Source organism: Rhea pennata, chromosome 12 (assembly GCF_028389875.1).
Source record: "Rhea pennata isolate bPtePen1 chromosome 12, bPtePen1.pri, whole genome shotgun sequence".
Taxonomy (NCBI): domain Eukaryota; kingdom Metazoa; phylum Chordata; class Aves; order Rheiformes; family Rheidae; genus Rhea; species Rhea pennata.
Genome location: NC_084674.1, coordinates 7761619 through 7780926, shown reverse-complemented (window position 1 = coordinate 7780926; position 19308 = coordinate 7761619). Strand labels below are relative to the sequence as shown.

The following is a 19308-nucleotide window of genomic DNA, read 5'->3' as shown; positions in this document are numbered from 1 at the left end:
TAACGACGATGATCGGAGCTGGGGTTCTGTAATTGAAGGCGCAGGAAAAGATCAAACGCGGGGAAGGCGAGAGGACAGATGCCAAAAACGCAAGTGCTACCACTCTAACATTGAGCTCTCCAGCCAATTAATCCCAGGGCTTTTACTTGTCTGGAAAAAGTGATTCAGCTGTAGAATAATGACCTCTTGGGGTTTCACAAGCCCATTTGGGGAAGGAAAAAAAAAGAGCCTGGGATGACATCTAAGACTGAACTCTGGGCTGGCCCTTACGTTGTCCCCATTTAATCTGCAGTCAGAAGGGCCTTTCATTTTCCTGACTTTGCTTTTGAAGACGACAGGCAGGCAAAGGAAGAAATTATACAGTACTTAAATAAGACAAACACAGGATTTACACGGGATAGGGAGCTGACTACAGATGTGTTATTCCAGTCATGCCTGCCCCATGTTCATGGCTTTGGGGAGGAAAGGTGGAGAGGCCAGATGCCAGGCCCACCAGCAGAGCTGTCATGGTATGTCACCCGGGGCTCAAGCAAGTGGAGAGTCAAGTAAATGAGCTTGAGGGGCAGGGAGGGCAAGCCATGCTGCAGTAAGCTTTTAGGAAAATCTCATCATCTCTCTGATTCTTCTTGATACACTATGAAGAGAAAACTGCTGTCAGGTTGTTCAGAATAAGCAACTAGGACAAATAGCCAGTACTGCTGCTTTATTTTAAACAGATGTGCTCTACCATCATTTCAAAACGCGGGAGATAATCCCGCCGCCTGCTCAGCCTGCCGTGAACGGCGGTTTAGACGCACTGCTGTACCATAACATTAAAGTTGCTATCGCCCATCTTTCTCAATTAACACCATTTAACAGATATTCCAAGGTAAAGCTGCTTGGAAACACCTATTTAGAATGCAGTAGCACAGATGTAGTCCTGCGTGTCCTCCCAACTAATCGCAACGTCCGCCAAGTAAACCCTCACAGGCATACCAACCCTATTGGGGGGAGCACTACTTCCAGAAACACTCTCTGAAACCTAATGCCAAGATGTTGGCATGCTTATTCCACCCCACAGACTCTCAGCCACCCCTAAAATCAGCTGTAGTAAAAGTCATATCCACTTTTGTCAGGCCAGGTGAGCTCAGATGCACCACAGGGTGCCCCAGCATGTAGACACCCACAGTTAATAAATAAATCTGAACTTTCGCTCTTAGACCTTATTCCAGCTCAATTTTGCCAGCCTAAGTAAAATCCACACTAGAAATAAGCTGCAGGCAAAGTCCCCGCATCAGCCAAAGTACTCGTGGTACAGTTGTGTCTAATCAGTAGCCATGAAATTGTTGCCAATTTGCAGTCTACTCCAAGCTCAATGGAGCCATTAACCAGCCTACAAATGGAGCGTTATTTCTGGTGGTCTTCATCAGGCACATCAGAAAACAGGAAAAGTGTACTGCTTCAAAACAGAACGAGGCAAAAGGGATAGCTAGAGACTGGACCAACATCTCACTGATCTGGATGATTTATCTGAGGCTTTTTTCTCACTTTGACAGTGGATCCTACATGCTAGGAATGAGAAATTTATCTGAACGAGTAGGAAAAATAACGTTGCTTAAGTTTAAGGTGCTGAATTCTCTTAAGCAGAAGAAAAAAAATACATACACACGCACACATATACGCGTATATATGAAGTCAAAGGTGAAATACGAGCAGCAGGAAGAAACCAAAGGAAACAACAACTGCTTCAGCTGGAAAAAAAAACCCAGTTCAGCAGCTGAACCGCACTCTTTCAAAGGTTTGTGCATTGTAAATACATACCTTCAATAGTGTTTACTCTGTCCTTGCACATAAATAAGGTGTCCTGGGCCTCTCTTTCTTACACTGGCCAGGTCCTAAATTACAATGCTAAAGCTGTAAACTCCAGGGGAGAATGCTTTGGGTCTGTAAATAAACTTCGTGGGTTTGGTGTGATAGTAACAGCAGAGCACTCAAGATGGTATGACAACCAAATGGGGAGGCCACTAGGAAGCTTGTCACAGCTGTTGTTTACTACAGATTTTGCAGCAAATACCAGCTCAAGTGGGGAGAAGGGAGCTGAGAGTATGATGATTTGGAGGAAGCTTGATGGAGAGGGAGAAGAAAACGAGGAGCAGAGAGGGCTACCAAGGCTGACCAGTGCTGGTCCTGAAGCAGGGTCAGGGCTACGTGGTCCTTCCCATCTGAGCTCTGGAGGTGATACTTAGCTTTGCATCTACAGATTTCTCTAATACTTCAACTTGCAAGAGTAACAGTGCAATTCATCTGCTTCCCTTCCAGGAGCATTTGAGGGTCTCTTTTCTTTACAGAGAGCTCCCACATTTAGGGACGAGAAGCAAAGCCCTCTGCTCTCAGAAAAGTTTGTTGTTAACAGACTCTCCTGAAGTAAAAATCTAAGCAGCGTGTCATTGTCATCATATGAAACAACAGGACAAGTTGAACTCTCTACACCCTTCCCTCCCCACTGCTTGACCCGTATGTTCTGCAACAGCTACAGCCTCACCTTTGCTCAGTTCCCAGGCTGGCCAAGCACCCAACCTGCATGTGGCAGTGTGGGAAACAGAAGCCTTTCATGTTTTCTTACAACCTCTACTAAACTAGTTAGAGCTGAGCCACGTCAGATTATTACTAAAATTTTGGGGAAAAACTGGTTAGTATTGCCTTTCTCCATTTTGCATATACTAATTATCATTTCATTTGCCCTTACGTTAGTACAGCAAAAAGCAGCTGGCAGTCCAAGCATGCTCACTGCAAGTGACCTTGGGTTCTTGTTTGCCTTCACCACATAATCAGCAGGTAATTCCAGTTTCAAAATACAGGACTTCATAATCCATTAGCACTGGAGATTGGTCCAGTGCTCTGGATTTACCGGTCACATGTCCCAAAGAATAAAAATACAAGCGTGCAGCAAGATTAATCTCCAGACCCATAAACCATCCTGACCTACCATGTGTACAGTGACCTCTGGCAAATTCACACATGAATATTAGCATCATTCTCTAAAAACTATTGCTAATACCATGCCTATAGTACACAAAGAGAAAATTAAATATTACCTGCTTTACAAATCAGCAGCCATGGAGATGCACAATAACTAACTCTCCTTCTCATCTTTTTCTGTTTGTTTCATGAAGGCAACACGAGTACTGATGTCCTTATTAATACAAGGACAACACACCTCCCCCCTCCTATTTTCAAAAGGCAAGAATCATTTTCACTAGTCTTCATTTTAAATCAAAAGCCTTCACCGAGTCCCAGGAGTTCAGCTCACCATCGAGTTCAATAAATCATTGGAGAAAAGAATCACTGGAAAGCATTTCCAAATAAGTTCCAAATGTAACTTCGGTAACACACAAAATACTTCCACAGAGCTTATGCTCACTTGCTTTTGTTGCCATTACAGAAATTAGAATAAAACCCACGGGCAGGACATTAGCATTAACACATTGCATCTACCAAGCCTAACACCATGTTCATACTCCTAGACGCACTTTTTCCAGTTTGCCTTAAAACCTGCAGCCAGGCAACTTAGATGTCTGAAGACTAATCATATTTCAGGTTGACAAAATAGAAATGGAAATGTTCAGCAGAAAATAATAATCAATGTTTATTCTTTATGCCCTTGTACAGCATTTGAAAGGTACTTCAGTCCATGCTGTCCACTGATAAAGTGAGAATAAACTCAACAGTGATACACAGCATTTGTCATTTAAAGAATCATCATTTATCAGTGTGGCCACACAATTTTAACTGTGGTCCTACACAGTTCTCCCATATATAACACTTAGATGGAAAATGACTATTATTCTAGCTATCATTACATGGTTGTTGGCAAATGCTGATTTTAAGCAGCAGCATCGTTATTCAATATTTATATAACTGCAGCAACATAAACTCCTGATTCATGTAGAGATAGAAAACGTAAAATATTTTGCTGCTCATTCCAATACACTATGACTGAGAGATTTGCTAGTTCTTTTCCCAACCTGATTTGAAAAGCATAATGATATTGCCAGAACTCATTGAGGTCTAAAGAGAAAAAATAAAAATACATAAAATACATAGCCTCTCTTTTATATATAAAATATTATATATTGTACAAATGTATTGTATGAAATAGCCTCTCTTGGAAGGTGAAGAATGCAAAACAGAGGTGCAATGAAGAAGAATCATTCTCCACTCTCCACACATCTTCCTAAGGATCCAAGGACAGTCTGATTTTGGGTAAAGATTCAGAACTTCTGAAGAATACCACTTTCTAAACTTCTCAGTTTTCCTCCTGGTTGGTTTTGAGTGAAAAGGGGCACACCCTTCTGAAAAGCTTCACCAACTCTTGCTGCTTATCTCCTGCTTGCATCGAGAATGACCTTCCAAGAGCGGCAGGGTCCTGTTTCTATGGCATCCGAGCCGCAAAACGCTGCTCAGTTTCACAAATGAAATAAAGCAACAAAAATTAGGTTCCACTGATGAAATAAAAATAAAAGCAGACTCTTATTCAAAAGGTTTTAGGAAAAAAAAAAAAGTCATAACAATAGTAACTGAGAAAGTTCATAATGCAAGTGCTCAAAGTTGCTCTCCATCAAAACCAGCCGCGAGCTGCAAGCCACAGCTCCCTGGAGCAACACACACACTCCACCTCCAAAAATACATTATTCTGCTAGGGGAAAGCCACCCGGTAAGCTTTTTTTTGTTTGTTTGTTACTTACAAGGCACAGCATGGCGATAGAGGTTATCTCGAATAGTCTGCTGCAGGTCGTGATCCGGCGATCCCTTCTGAAACCGCTGGTTGAGATAGTGTCTCAGGTCTTTGTTCAGTCGGCTTCCTGCAAGGAGAACAGAGCCATTTATTTATTTCTAAGCACGCGCAATTACCATTTCCAATTCAGACAAACATTAGGTTTCCATTCAGAGCCCCCCCTAAATTATGGCATGCTGACTTTACGAGCGGAGGCTCATCTTCCTCTACAAATGGCTAATTACCAAAAATAACTCGCTGTAAACAAGAGGGCTCGCTCGTCTCATAACCCATCTTTCTTCCTGTGGTGTTAAGATCAGTATTCCCTTTTATCACTTATTTGCCTGAACAAACAGAGAAAGACAGATGATGTGAAAAAGAGAAAATACAATAAAGTCCTTTAAAAAAATAAAAAAAAAAAAAACAGACTAATTCTCCAATACTTAAATCTACTCATTTCTCCATTCACTTTTGACCACCTCCAGAAAGGTCTGAGAATGAAGGCAGATGAATGAAGAAAACAGATTTGGTTGTTAAAGAACATTGCTAGCTGCTGAAACACCACATCCTTTCTTGTGGCAGAATATGCAAATTGGAACTTGATGAAGTTTCTTCCCAGAAATAAAATATTTCAAAACCTGAAATAATGTTGCATTAATTTGACCGAAGAGCAAAAACAGCCCCATGGGGATATATAGAGAATGGGAGTAGAAATCCTTACATTCATAAAAAAACATATTAGGAAATAATGGAAAAGGTTCAGAGAAACACAACAAGGATGCTCAAAGCACGGAGCAGCTAGCACACACGGGATCAGAGAGTAAACACGGACTCTGCAGCCCCTGGGGGACATCAGTCCCCACCATCCCAGGAGAGCAGCTGGAGACAGACCACTCCTTGGCTCTTCCAGCACAAGAAGGAGGAGACATCAAAGTAAGTTAACAGGAGCTCTTTGGAGTTCAAAACTATCCCAAAGAAGAAGTTCTTCGCAAAAACTGCAGCAGATCTCCTTGCTAGAGAGCACCATAGACGCAAGAAGCTTCTGGAGGAACTTGAAGGGGACACTGGAAAAGTATTTGGGGGACAGACCTGCATGGGGTTTTTCTGTAGACAGCTTAAGAAATCCTTTGAGGTGAAAATGAATTACTTATAGCTGGGAGAAGAGCAGGGGAATATCAAATATCTTGCTCTGCACTTTTTCTTCCCCAGGTACCAGAAGGCTGGACCATATAGACCTTGCTCTGAACCTGCACAGCTGTTTCTATGTCCTTTTATTTGCATGATGATTTTTTAATTGTAAATATGTAATGCAGAGGCCGCCTCAATCCGTGTCGACAGCAAACCTAGCATCGCACTTGCAGATTCCCGGCTGGTGCCTCTGGGAACCTCTGCAAAACAAATCAAGAGTAATAACACTGCAATGGAGCGCAGTCGGACAGCGGGTCTGGGAGGCGGCAGCAGCAAACGAGAAAAATAGCGCAGACCACTGAATGCACGCAGGAAGGAACAGCCTGTACATCTACTGCAGCCCCACGACATTTCCACTGAAGTTCTGGTTTTTAGAATAGTCTGCTTTTTAAAACCAAATTCTAAAAATAAACAGATTATTTGTATCGACCACACAGTTCTCCAAACAGCATTTATTATTATTATTTTTAAATGAGATTACATTTAATATTGAGGGAAGGAAGCTTTATGCAGCAGGCCTAAGTAACTAAAAAAAATAAAATTTTTAAAGATTTTTTTTTAAGAATATGAATATGATTTTTCTGCAACATTCAAAAAATCAATACATACAGACTTTCTGGTATATATTTATTCACAGACTGACAAGAACTTTATATATACTGTAGACAAAGCTAAATTTGCAAATACTTAATTTTAAGGCAACTATCTCATTCAGAGCTGTGTTCAGCGCTGCTCCATTTGGGAGGCGTACTACTAATCAATACTCTGGGAGTCAAAAGAAGCCATAAAACATTGTTGAGTCTCCAATACTGAGCTCCTCATAAAGATATACCATCAGTCAAAAGGGAAAAATAGAAAGCATTTCACTACTGTTTTGTTTCTTACACCAAAGACCAAGATGCTGCTCATTAGGGAAATGGTGGAAACAACAAAACCAAAATGAAGGCAAATAAAATCATCTCATCATACTCTCCCTGAGTTAGGCCAGCAACGCCCCCATGCCAAGGAGGGACAGAGCATCACCTGGCCTCCTGTCTCCAGTTATTACACTGCTAAAAATTGCACGAGATGATGCAAGACAAGGTGGTCATTCATAGCAAAAAATTAAACATGACAGATTGCAAGAGCTTATTCCAGGGAAGAAATTAATGCACTGAACTACACATCTCTCATAACATCATAACTATGCGTCTTCCTCCTGAAAGAGGGTGAGATTCCTGATTCCGTGATTTTAGGTCACAACTTCTAGAGGCGAATAGGCTCTGCTGAGCTTGGGCCTGCTTGATGACAGAAAAATTGCAACTTACTGGCACTATCTGCTTTTAGCTTCCCTCTGTGCCCGCTGCGTAGACCGCCCAAGTCTATTACAGCCCCTGCTAGAAGGCTTGGGTGTTTGGTTTACGCAGTAAACCAAATTTCCCAGCTGAGTCGCTAACTCTGGCCAAGGTGGCAGTTGCAGAAGTAGGGGATACAGAAAAGCTTACACCTGCCTGCTCTCAGCAGTGTTCATTTCTACTGCATTTATTTCATCTGGAAAAAAAAACAGAACTTACAAAGCCACATTTTTGCTGCTAAATTCCTAATTAAAAAAAAAAAAAAAAAAAAAAGAAAAAAGAAAAATAAAAGGCTTCTTGCAGCCCTACCTTAGCAGACAGTTGCTTAGCCCACTGCTGGGAGCAAAAGCAAGCTCAGCCTGTACAGAGCACACGTTTGATACTGGGATTACTGAGCAGGCGTCAGTGCGAGCCATCACCAGGTCCTGCTTAAGGGCTGGTGCCCAGAAGCATCTGATTTTAAGCTGAAGTCCTCCCCTTGCAAAGTCTAATTCTATGCATAAGCTGTGCTGAAGCATACACCTGTCTTTGGTTTCCTTAGAGATGAGCTGTATTAACTAGAAGTATACAACACTTAAAAATACTCCTCTGAGTTCAAGGAGATGGGATCTTAAGCCTGCTATTTGGAGAACTTTTTTTTTATTATTATTATTTTGCTAAATGCCTGTAAAGGGATCCTATGGCGACAGCAGCTGAGGAGCGGAAGCCACAACCTGGAGCCAGGGTGCGTCCGAACCAGAGGCTACAGATCTTTGTAACTGGTGCTCAGCTCTTCTGCCTCCTGGCCAGGGCTTCTCGTGAACACTGTTTGACCATATAAAAATCACCTTGTTCTTTCTGTATACAAAATTGGCTGACATACCTAGTTTTAGAAACCTAGACATAGAAAAACGCAAAAAAAAAAAAAAAAAAAAAAACACCTCTCCTTACTAAACTCAACAAAATTCATATTTAGGATCTACTAAAATTATTTTTGTGCTGCTGCAATGCTTTCCTCCTTTTTTTCCCCCTGAATGAAACCAATACCTTTCTTTATCTCAAGATCCAGAGAACTAACTTTCCACTGCGTCTCTCCCCATCATACTACCCCAAGCCTGAGATGTTTCCACCTTGCTACATGAAACGATCTTCTCTACCTTTGAGCTCAACAAAGAAAGACTGCATGTATCTTCATGGTCATTTTTCTTATTAGGCTGCATATTAGACACTACGAACCGTCCTCCCAAACCATTACATTGTAATGGCAATATTTTAGCAGCAAAAACAAACCCCAAGGGGGAAACAAAACACTTCCTCGTGGAAGAAGTAGCATCAGCGACAGTGTTCTGCGAAACAATACACACTCCTTTTCAATTTTGGAGATATGTACGTAACGTCGTCACGATTAATAAAAAATATTGACATATCTCTCTTCCAAACCCTCACTCCTCTGTTGCCCATTTATCCTCCAGCAGTATGCTAATGTTAAAGTCACTAGAGAAACCACACTTTGAATTCTGCACTGAAACTTGACGTTTCAGCTTTCTGCCAGGGAAAACAAGTGAGCTATTTTTATGGCCTAGGAATATCCACCTCTCCCGAGCCTGCTATCACCAGGGAGCAGCAGCGCACATCAGGGGGCTGAAAGCTCCTTGTCACATTGACATATGGGCTTCCAATAAAGAAAGGAAATCGCATAAGTGACCAAGCAAAAGCTGAGTTTTTGGAAGCAAAAGCTGCACGTGAGCATCCCAGGGCTGACAGCACCTTCCTGCCAGCTGGTGGCTAGTCCATGCCAGAACCACGCAATGTGTGCATGCTGAAGGTATATATTCTGAACTCATGTTTTACGCATTTGGAAACTGAGATTCAACAGACATTTTTATAAGTTTACATGTTTATATTAATTACTGCTGCTGGTTTTATTCCATTTATTCTGTGAAATGGTCACAGGTAATCCTGAAACTCCGATAGAGTCTAGAGATGGCTTGTGCAAAGATGGGGCAGGGCCCGGGCACAGTGGTCTCTGACCTATAATACACTCCTAAAAGCAGGTACACATTAGCACATCTTAAAAAACTTCTTCAGGAAGATCACTAATCACCATATTTGCACTGGCACCTACATGGGGGGAGGAGCTTTTTCCACCCCGAGTGACAACAGAACCCCTCTTCTGATGGGGACCTCTTCGTAAAGGCACTCTTTAGCTGAAGGAGTCTCCGCAGCCAAAGACCACGGCAAATCAACCAGGCCACGAGGCAGCGCAAGGTTAAAGGCCTGCTAAAGCAATGAGTGCAATAGTCTCGTCGGGATTAAGACTCTTGCAGCCTGATGTTTGCATTGCAAGGGATTTTTTTTTTTCTTTTAAAGACACAAAGATTGCACGTTGGATTTGCGGGATAAACCTGATTATAGCTATCTTTCATCTGAAGATCTCCATCTGAAGATGTTGAACCAACTTTAGTAAGTTGCCCTGGTTGGCAGTTTGATTCCTGTGCTACAAAATGCAGATAAGGAAAAAAACCCTCGTTTAGAGACACTAGCAGCGAACCTGCAGCTCACATTTCCCAAAGCAGAAACTTGCCTTGCATCCTCCCTTGGCTCGCCTTACGGACAGGGAGCCTTCAGGCATGGCCCTCTCCCCATCCAAGGCTGCTACTCTAACCAGCAGCCAGGACTCAGCTCAAACTCATCTATAAATAGAGCCAGAACAGCTCCCCTTCAGTAAGAAGCGCATTAGCAGAGGTTGGTTTTAAAACCCGTCTCTCAAAAGACCCATCTAGGTTTCTTGAGAACCGTTAAAATATTAATAAAGCAACCAAAGACATTTTCGAGTTGGTTGTTAAATTCTCTCCAAAAACAAGGGGGGAAGACGGGGCTCCTGCGGAGCAGAAGGCACTTCTGGAAACATCTCTGTACAACGCAGCGTGACAGCAGCGCCAGGGCATCACCCCTGCGTTCAGCACAGCATCTTGCCAATCCTTCCAATGGGTTTTCCCCAAGTCCTAGGGTGATCTAGGCTCAAAGGTGGCCCCAATACTTGCACATTCATTTTCTGAATATCTGCAGAGATTTGTATTCTGTTTCTGGATCAGCTAATATAATAATTTTCACGTCAAGGCGCACTAGGCAGCAGCCCATCACAGGAGACGAATTGAAGGTTGAGTGGATTTTTATCATTTAGCAAAACCACGCGCTGGTAACCACATCAAATATTCCTAATCCCAGTAGCTGTTACACAAATGATATTTTGTGCTATATCATTTCATTCCGTCCCATGCTTGTCTTCCAGCTGCTGTCCAAAAGTGATTATAAATAATGGGGCTATAAAACCCATTCAATAATTAGAAGATTCATTGGCCATACGCCAGCAATGACAAAAGAGAGTGATTTATGTAAAACAAGTATGGCACATCTGCCAGATCACAGTTACATTAAACTATGACCTTAGAGCCACAGGAGTAACACTGCTCCAACAGCCATTTGTCTTGGGGGATGCAGGAGAGAAACACCAAATACATCATCATGTTTTCGTTTGTTTTCTTATTTTAAGTGTAAGAACTAATAAATAAATAAATCCAATACCTACCTTTGTTATTTCATGTCTCCCATGAGGTCAAAGACACAAGGATATATAGTAAGACACTGAATATTCATCACTGGCCAACAAAAGTTCAAATAAGATCACAGAGAAAAAATACTCTATTTAAAAGCCTTAAGTATTCATGCTGACTCTTAAATTCAATATAATCTAAGCATGTTCTATCTTCTAGTCACCCATGAAATGAAGGTACCTTGTAAACCCACAACATGTTGGTAAATTAATTGCTACTACATTTTCCTAACACAAAGAATCTTAAAAACCTTTTATGGCTCAGTGTGCTAAAAAAAAACGTTTAAACATTGCCACGGGAGTTCAGCTTAACAATTACCATGGCTCAGCAGATACTCGATTTGATTCCAGTTCTTTCTTTTTTCCTCCCTCATTAACAAGCAAGCGAATACGTTAATGAATCTTTCACTGTCAGGTACAAACGTGCCCTCCACAGACCTTCCGATGTTCCGCATAAACACTCCAATAGCCTCATTCACGATTGCAAGTGGTCACTTTTGCACCGATTTGGGTATTCTCCACTGACAAAGACCCCTGGGCTGAGAGTTCAGATGGGATCTTTACTGGAAATACCATGCACAGCCCCAACCTGCCCCCCACTTGCTGCCCTTCTGCTACAGCATTCTCCAGATAGATGAACTAGTAGGATCGCAGCCCGCACGTTGCCATTATTTTAACAAATACATACTACGACCAAAGCAAAACGACTGCCCATTCCTCACCTACCTTCCTGGAACGGGATATAAAATACTTTCCCATTTTTATGCCTGAACAACAAAGCCACATCCACTGCAAAATCCTTCCAGTGGAAGGAAATTATGATAAGCTGGAGGGTTGTACTATAAAGAATTGCATAAAGTTACAGGATGAACTACCTACACAGCAATAAAACTCAGCTTTGATGGAGCACGCTTAAGACTTCAGCGGCAGCCTGGCTGCTGAATCAGCAGAGATCACTTCAGCATGGCTAGTAATTCCTGTCTGGAGAATGAATAACACTTGTTACTTTATTACTAACAGAACTTCTTAAAATATTATTTTAGGTGTAAGTTGTGAAGCTGAAGGAGATGTATTCACTCCAGGCTTCCAGGCAGCACTCAGAACCAAAAACAGGCAAGAGCTTTCTTGGCACAGCACCTTTTGGTATCGCTCCCAATCCGTATGGGTGAATGAAGTGGTAATTCAGCATTTGCTGCTAAAGAAACGCACTTAACAGATCATAAATCCCTGGTGAAACTTTTCTGTGAGCACCTAACGTAATCTCCTGTATTCGCAGGGTGCTCCACCTTATTCTCTGCACATTAATATAACTCATAGTTCTAGCGTAAACTCAAATAATCTTTCGGCTGGGACAAGCCAAAAAATAATATAGCACTTGAGCTTAGAGGTTGAAAAGCAAAAATACTATCATTGTACATTGGTCTTGGAAATTGTGAGCACCTGGGACAAATACACTTCTGTTGCCTCTGACCGAATTCAACAGGTCAGCAATCCCAGCAGATGGGGCAGAAAGCCCAGCTCGCCTTCCCCAGGGGCCTTTCCAACTTTCTGCTGTCCTGGAGTTTCAGCCTTGCATTTCTGCAACCTCCTGGTTTCAGAGAGACCCTCGCTCACCCTCTGACCTGCTACAATGTAAAAAACAGCTCCCTTTTCCTGGTACTTCAACAGAAAGCTCGACTAAACCCAGAACTGCCACCCAAGAGCTTCTGCACGAAGGACAAGAGAAAATGCATCTTTATCTCTCAAGAAGGTACCTTGGAAGGTAACTGTTCTGATGCAGCTCGTAGTAGACTTCCATACAGAGACATCCTAGCTTGAATTAAAGGAGCAAGGAGAAATCTGAAGGTGTTTTCTGCCTCTCTTAAAACATTTTATGTCTTTTATGTCCACACAGAGTGTGTAACACTGCGATGTTGAATCAAGAATGACATTTCGGCCTTGAAAGCGGCAAGCAGACCTTCCCCAGGAAAGTACAGAAGGGCTGAAAAGCCAAGGGATGAGTGAGGTGGCACAGGTAAAGCAAAAAAAAAAAAAAAATACAGGTAGCTGAAGCATGCCACTCAAGCAACGTGAGTATGCAATGATGGAAGAGGGAAAGGACAGGTCAGCAATATTAATGATGGCTACCACAGGCATCTCCAGACACTTACCTGAGCTGGTCAGGCACAGAGCCTTCTAAACACGGCTTTACTGCATCCACAGGTGAGCTGACAAATGTAGAGCCAGCCCAGGTGCTTCTCCACTTGCAGCACAATTAATCATTAACATAACTAATTAAGAGCTGGAGGTTAAGCCTATTTCCTCACTGAAACTCTCCTCCTTCCCTCAAACTATTTTTGAGGAATAGCTGTGAGCTCCTTGCTCTTGGCTTGCCTTCTTGTTTCCCTTTCCTACTCAGAAGACCGTACATCAAACATGCAGAGAGGGAGGGAGACCAGGCCTTCAAAGGGTCTCAGCAGTCGACAGCAGAGAGCGAGGGGAGCCGAAGAGCGAGCGAGCGAGCTGCCGAGATCACAACTGCAGGATGTTTTCTTACTAAAATGAAAAATCTCTGGGATAAACCATGATACTGAATATTAGCCACGCATGCAATAAAACTAACACAGGAAAGCTGAGGGAGGAGGTAGAGGTGGAAAGAAGAACGAAGTAATGCAACATCCCCCAGACCTGTTTTCAATGAAATTTGGATTAGCATCATCCTAAATAGTTTAGACAGTTCTGTGGCCAGATCAGTGTTAGACTAGAGGCTTAAGTTAACTGGCGGACAATCAAGCTGCAACATTAATGACATCATGTTCATAAATGTTCCTGTCGGCAGCGACCTTACACAAAGTGCCCAGAGCCCTCCAAAACTTTACTGAAAGTCACTTCCAGTGAACTTTGAAAAGCAGAGTCATTCCTCCAAGGAATGCATTTCGTCTTACACACAAAGATGCTGCTGTGCCGGGGCTAGTTGTGCGGCATGCTCTAACAAGGAACCGCAAAGAGGAGTATGAAACAGTCACCAGCAGCAAGGCAGCAAGAATCATTGACGTTAAAAAAAAAAAAAGAAAGAAAGAAAAAGAAAAACCCCACCCTCCCACACATCTGAAGTGAGTGCAGAATGAAATCACTGTAACAGAGCAGCAGCACGGGATGTAGCCTCTTCCCATGCGTGGCAGAGCAGGATGCAGGCTGGACGGCTCGGGCGTCTTCGCTGGCAGTAAACGCAGACTGGGCTACACGAGCAGCCCTCGCTTCCAGGGATGCCCCATCAGGAAAGCACTGCCCATTCGGGAGCCACGAAGCAGCACTTGTCACAGGTACCCAACCTATAAAACTGCCTTGCGGCCTGAATAAGGGAGTGTTGTTTCCCTTTTTTTGCTCCAGTACAAAGCAGCCAGCAAGTCTGTCCTCCTCTGGGAAGCAGTTATCTAGGGAGGGCTTAGGGGAAGCAATGGATGCAGAGCAGAGGATGAAGAAGAAAATCTACAGCAACAAGCACAACAGGGAAGAAAAAAAAAAAAGAAAGAGATGAAAAGCTCTCATACTCTTTCAGTCAAAGGCAACGACCCGTTTCTGGAAATTAGATGCATATCTCTGCATGTCTCCTGAAAGAAGTTACCATATGTTCTAAAAGTAGGATATAATATTTGAGCTGTAAAAGCCAAATCAGCTTGAGAAACAGACGGCATTACAATGCTTAGCAGAACAAACCCCACATAACAATATGTCGACAAACTCATTTTCTAGAACAGCACTAGGAAAATATTTGCAAAATCTGCAAGACATTCCCTAAATACAGCATTTTATTCTTCCAAAGAAGTGGGAGGGGAAAGAAAAGGTGAAAGTACTTACGGATTTTCTGAGCAGCTATTCGTATTCTTTGTATTTTGCTTGCCCTTCCTTATAATTTAAGCATTGGTAGTGGGTTTTGGTGCCTTTTTTTTTTTTTTTTTTTTTTAAGCCTGACCTCAAACTCCTTCAGCAATCAAGTTAGTTTCCTTTCCATCCTTGCCTCTCCTTGACTGCTGGAGGGACAAACTCCCATTGCCCAGCCAGGTCACCTCTGAATACTAATCACAGCTTTATAGGCTTTCCCTCTGCCCTCCCTGGCTCCCAGGCATATGTCGATATTAACAGCCTGATTGCCAGAGGTACTGCACACACAAAATCCAATGCTAAGGGCTCGCGACGCGCAGTCCGTACGCACACGAGACGCGTGTATCGACAGAACGCTACAATTTTGACCCTGTTCCACTTTTTTTGGCAAGTTTCTCTTTCAGTTTGAAAATTTTGCCTTCTCAGAAGAAAACCACGTAAAAAAAAAATACGTAAAGAAAATCCTGTCTCAAAGTACCCTTTTCAAAGTACCCCGCAGATGGGCGGCCCATTCTCGGCGTGGCTGGATGACAGATGCTCAGACGCACCAAGGTCTCCGTGAAGGAAGAAAAATCTGCTGGTTTCTTTCCTCAATATCCCCTCTACCCAGAAGGCCACAGGCTAATCTTCCAACCTGCTCTTGAAGTTCCTCAGAATAAAGATCAGCCACAAAACAAAAGCAGAACCAAGACCTGCTGTAGTATCACAGCAGCGGCTTTAGGTTACTACATGCATTTTGGAGTGCACAACTGACTCTGACCTAAAGCAGAACTACTTTTTTCTTCTTTTTTTTCCCCTCCCCAAGTGCATGCTTTATGGCCATACAGAAGAGACACCAGACCACTAACATAGAGTATGTACATAAAAGCACCCAGACAACACACTTTGTGTTTTAACAAGTCAGGCTCTCAAAGCTGAAAATAATTACAAGCTAAATCTGTTAGTAGAAAAAAAAATAGACAGAAAAATGAGCATACCAGTTGGGAGCTGTTTAAGCACACTTCATAAGAGATGCAAAAAGCCACAAAAACGAAGCAAGAAGGTCACACTGGTTAGTAAACCAACATGGCTTAGGGTAGCAACTGCAGCTTTTTCTAATTTCATATGGTAGACAAATGGAAAACAAGATCTAAGAAAGTGGACAAACTAATCATTCTGACAGCAAATATTTTTGTTTTATTTTTAGTCTACCATTGGAACCATTTCCCGGTGGCCAGAGGATATTCTCCATCCCTGGAAAATGCTGCATCAAGATTGAATGTTTCTTCTGAAAAAAAGTTCCAGTTCAAAGAAGAATTGATTCAAAGTAGTTCTATAATGTCATGACCTATAAAGTAGAAATCTGATTTCAAAAGACAGTACTAAACAGGACAGGTGAAAGCCCTGAAAGAATGCGAGAGATCCAACAGCAACTTGAAAGCAAAATGATGCAATGTGTTAAATTTTCTCAATTGACTAAGAACCTGCACAAGTTCAGAAAACGTCACCAGGAGGAAAGCGTTAATGTGCCAACTCTGTGGTAAGAGAAGTTCAATGCATGGCATTGGGAGGCTCCCTTTGCTGGGGGAAACAAATTAAAATCTAAAATAAGATTTTAAAGCATTGACAGAATGAACGAGCTGGCTGGAGCAAGAAGGAACTACGGCAGGCCAGGTTGTTACAAGAGTTTTAATAAAGTACTACCATACTCCACTGGAAAAACTTAATTGTCAGGTAAACTTTAGTAAACAAGGGCAACATTGCTGTTAGCTATTCCACATACAATTATGTAAAATAAAAACGATCCAATTTTCAGGGCTCTCTTCCATCTAGAGCAGTCCTGCTCCTCTGGAGCTGCTGCCACGTTAAAGGCTGTTCAATAACAACAGTTAGAATAGTGAAACACTCGCACTCAAAAACAAAAACCAAATGAATCTGAACACCTGTGTTCTCCAAAATAAATGTAATATCTCATACAAAGCAAGTTTGGCAATAAAAAACAGCATATATGAAAAAAGCTTACTAGGCTCTGTAACAAATATTTTTTTTGTCTTGGTTGCAAAGTCTTGTTTTCTTAATGTGCTTAAAACTGCCTGTATCATGTTTCTGTCACCCTACATTTTCTCCCCAAGAAACAAATACGATATTACAGATGGTGAAAACCACATTTTCTCAAGCAGGAAATAAATGTTTATATGTGGCATATAGTAAAATATGTATTTCCAGAGACAACAGCTACAAGATTTGGATTTATTAGCACAAGGCAGGAGTTTTTAATGGAAAACACATTTTTAGGATAAGTATTTTAATTACAAAGAAATGGCATACAAATGGCTCTTTTAGATGTAAAGCAGAGCAGTTCTACAACGGAATCAAAAGGACATGGTCTTTTTTTTTTGTGAAAAATGGAATTCTGGAATAAAGCAGAGAACAGCCTGACTCAAGCACACAGCAGGTTAGAAGTTTTGCCTGGAATGCTTTTTGATCAGAAAATGGCATTTGTCAAAATGAAGACATTCTGCAGGAACATGGCAGAAATGGTAGAAATAAGGCACGGTTTGGACAGCACCTTTCCAGATTACATCTTAACCTGCCCAGCCACCCTAATCTTGGGTGGTGGGTTCATAAGGAAAGCTCTTCTGTTCACACGTCCCAAACCTCTTTCTCGGAGCCCCTAGAAAATTTGGAGAATCTGCATATTGCATTTTGACTTGAGGAACCACTTGCCTTATTTTTCTCATATCCCATTGCCTCACACTGCAGGAATATGCATTAGTACGCTCATCCAAAACACGTGGATCATTAAAGGCTACCAGTACTACAGGGGAAGCAAACAAGCAACCACATCCCAGCCAGAGATGCTTGTCAGCAGCCTCTCCATGGCACTCTTGAGTCTGAAGAAATAAAACTTCTTGAAAAGCAGAAAAAAGAGCCAACATGGGAGGAACGAGATGAGCATTCAGAGCAGAGGGCTCCTTTTCAATACTGGCAATAGATGAGGAAAAGCAGAAGATGGAGAGTGGGGGGACAACGGAGGGAGAAAGCACAGAATAAAAAGTTGACTGAAGTCCAAAGAAGGGTAATGTGAAACCACGATAATAGGGGAAAATGGGTAACGCTTTATACTTCTCTCTCTATCCCAGCATCTGGGCAAGGATCTGTTTATCTAAAGAGCTAGATATCAATACAGCCAACAGCAAGCTCTCACATGCAGAAGTAACAGAGGTTAAGGATATGTCCAGAATGAAGTTTTACAGACTCTGGTTTAGTTAAGGAGAAAACAGATGTTTTTAGCCTGCTTGGCTAGGCCCAAGTGAGCCTTTCCTTGTGTGACCTGGTCCTAGCCACCGGCATCTCCCACTAAAAACAATTAACTAAAAAAACACAAGAGCAGAAGGGGTCAAAAATAACAGTTCTCCAGAATTCAAAATGGAAAGAAACACTGGTTTCATTTCCATTTCATTACCGTTTGTGGCAGCAATCTTAGTGGCTTTCTAGCATATCCACAATGAATGGCTTTTGTGAAAGATTAAGCAGGGATGAAGTGTTTAATCGGGGTCTGCTGCTGGCTGCGGCTTCATGGGATTTTTTCCTGTTTTGCAGGATGCATGTACAGCAGACCATGTCCCTGTACCCGCTTCTGCATTTAAGCATCAGCTCTCCAGACTCGTGGTTCTAGCCAATTTGCATTTCTGCCAGCAAATCTGCATGCTCAAATAGCATCTTTATAGTCATTGCTGCAAAACTGCCAGACATCTGATTTCCTGATTCTTTTGAGAAGAGTTCTGATGACCCAGCTACAGATAAGATGCAATAGAAAGCAATAAAAATCAGTGTTAAGTGGCTAAATACTAATTCTTCCTCCTCAACTTTTTAAAATTATTATTATTTTTTGGAGCACTCTCCTTGTACTTTCTCAGTTGGTTTGCTAACAAGCATTTTTCTCCCCCACTTAATCAAATGCATTTGAAGTTCTTTCATACAGTGATTCTGAAATGGAAAGCTCTAATCAGCTTAGCCTCAAAATCATTTTATGCTGTTCTTTCTTTTAGAAGTGCACAGTTAAGGCTGTAAAGGTTCATGAAAAGTAAAGAAGGTTTTAGGCAACATAGGTATGCTGCAGCCCCTTGTACTCAACCTACAACTGGAGGACAAAAAGATTTTGGACCTATCACACGACACTAAATGACCAAGCAAGAGATGCACCGAAGCACAATATGGGTCTCAGAAATCTCCTAGGTGAATCTCCCCGGGGTTTACGAGATACCCTGGGACTCTGCAAAGCCCTACCTCTACTGATTAAGTCATTGGGAGTTGTTCTGCTGGCGTAAACACGCTTTGGAGCCAGGATCTCTTAGACTGGCAAGAAAGTGTCATATAAACACCATTTAAAAAAAAAAAAAAAAAAAAAAAAAAAAAAAAAAAAAAACACACAACAAAAACCTATTTATCAAAGGAACAGCCCAGACCACAGCCTAGTTCTTACTTGAGCAAAGTCCCACTTTCAGAGACTTAATCAGGGCAGATGAACAAAGGAGGAAACTCTGGAAGATTTTAGTGGGGGATAACATAGGGTTTGGGCATAAACCACACGAGGGATT

General features: G+C 42.0%; 1 protein-coding gene across 17 annotated transcripts in view; it reads right to left on the bottom strand.

The window, feature by feature from the left end:
* The window catches only part of MAGI1 (membrane associated guanylate kinase, WW and PDZ domain containing 1), a 333885-nt gene that overhangs the window by 162328 nt on the left and 152249 nt on the right, over positions 1–19308 (bottom strand). For all 17 annotated transcript variants that reach the window (XM_062585950.1, XM_062585942.1, XM_062585943.1 and 14 more), the window contains exon 2: positions 4725–4841. In XM_062585950.1, coding sequence (XP_062441934.1) covers positions 4725–4841 — 117 coding nt within the window. The remainder of the gene's footprint in view (positions 1–4724; positions 4842–19308) is intronic.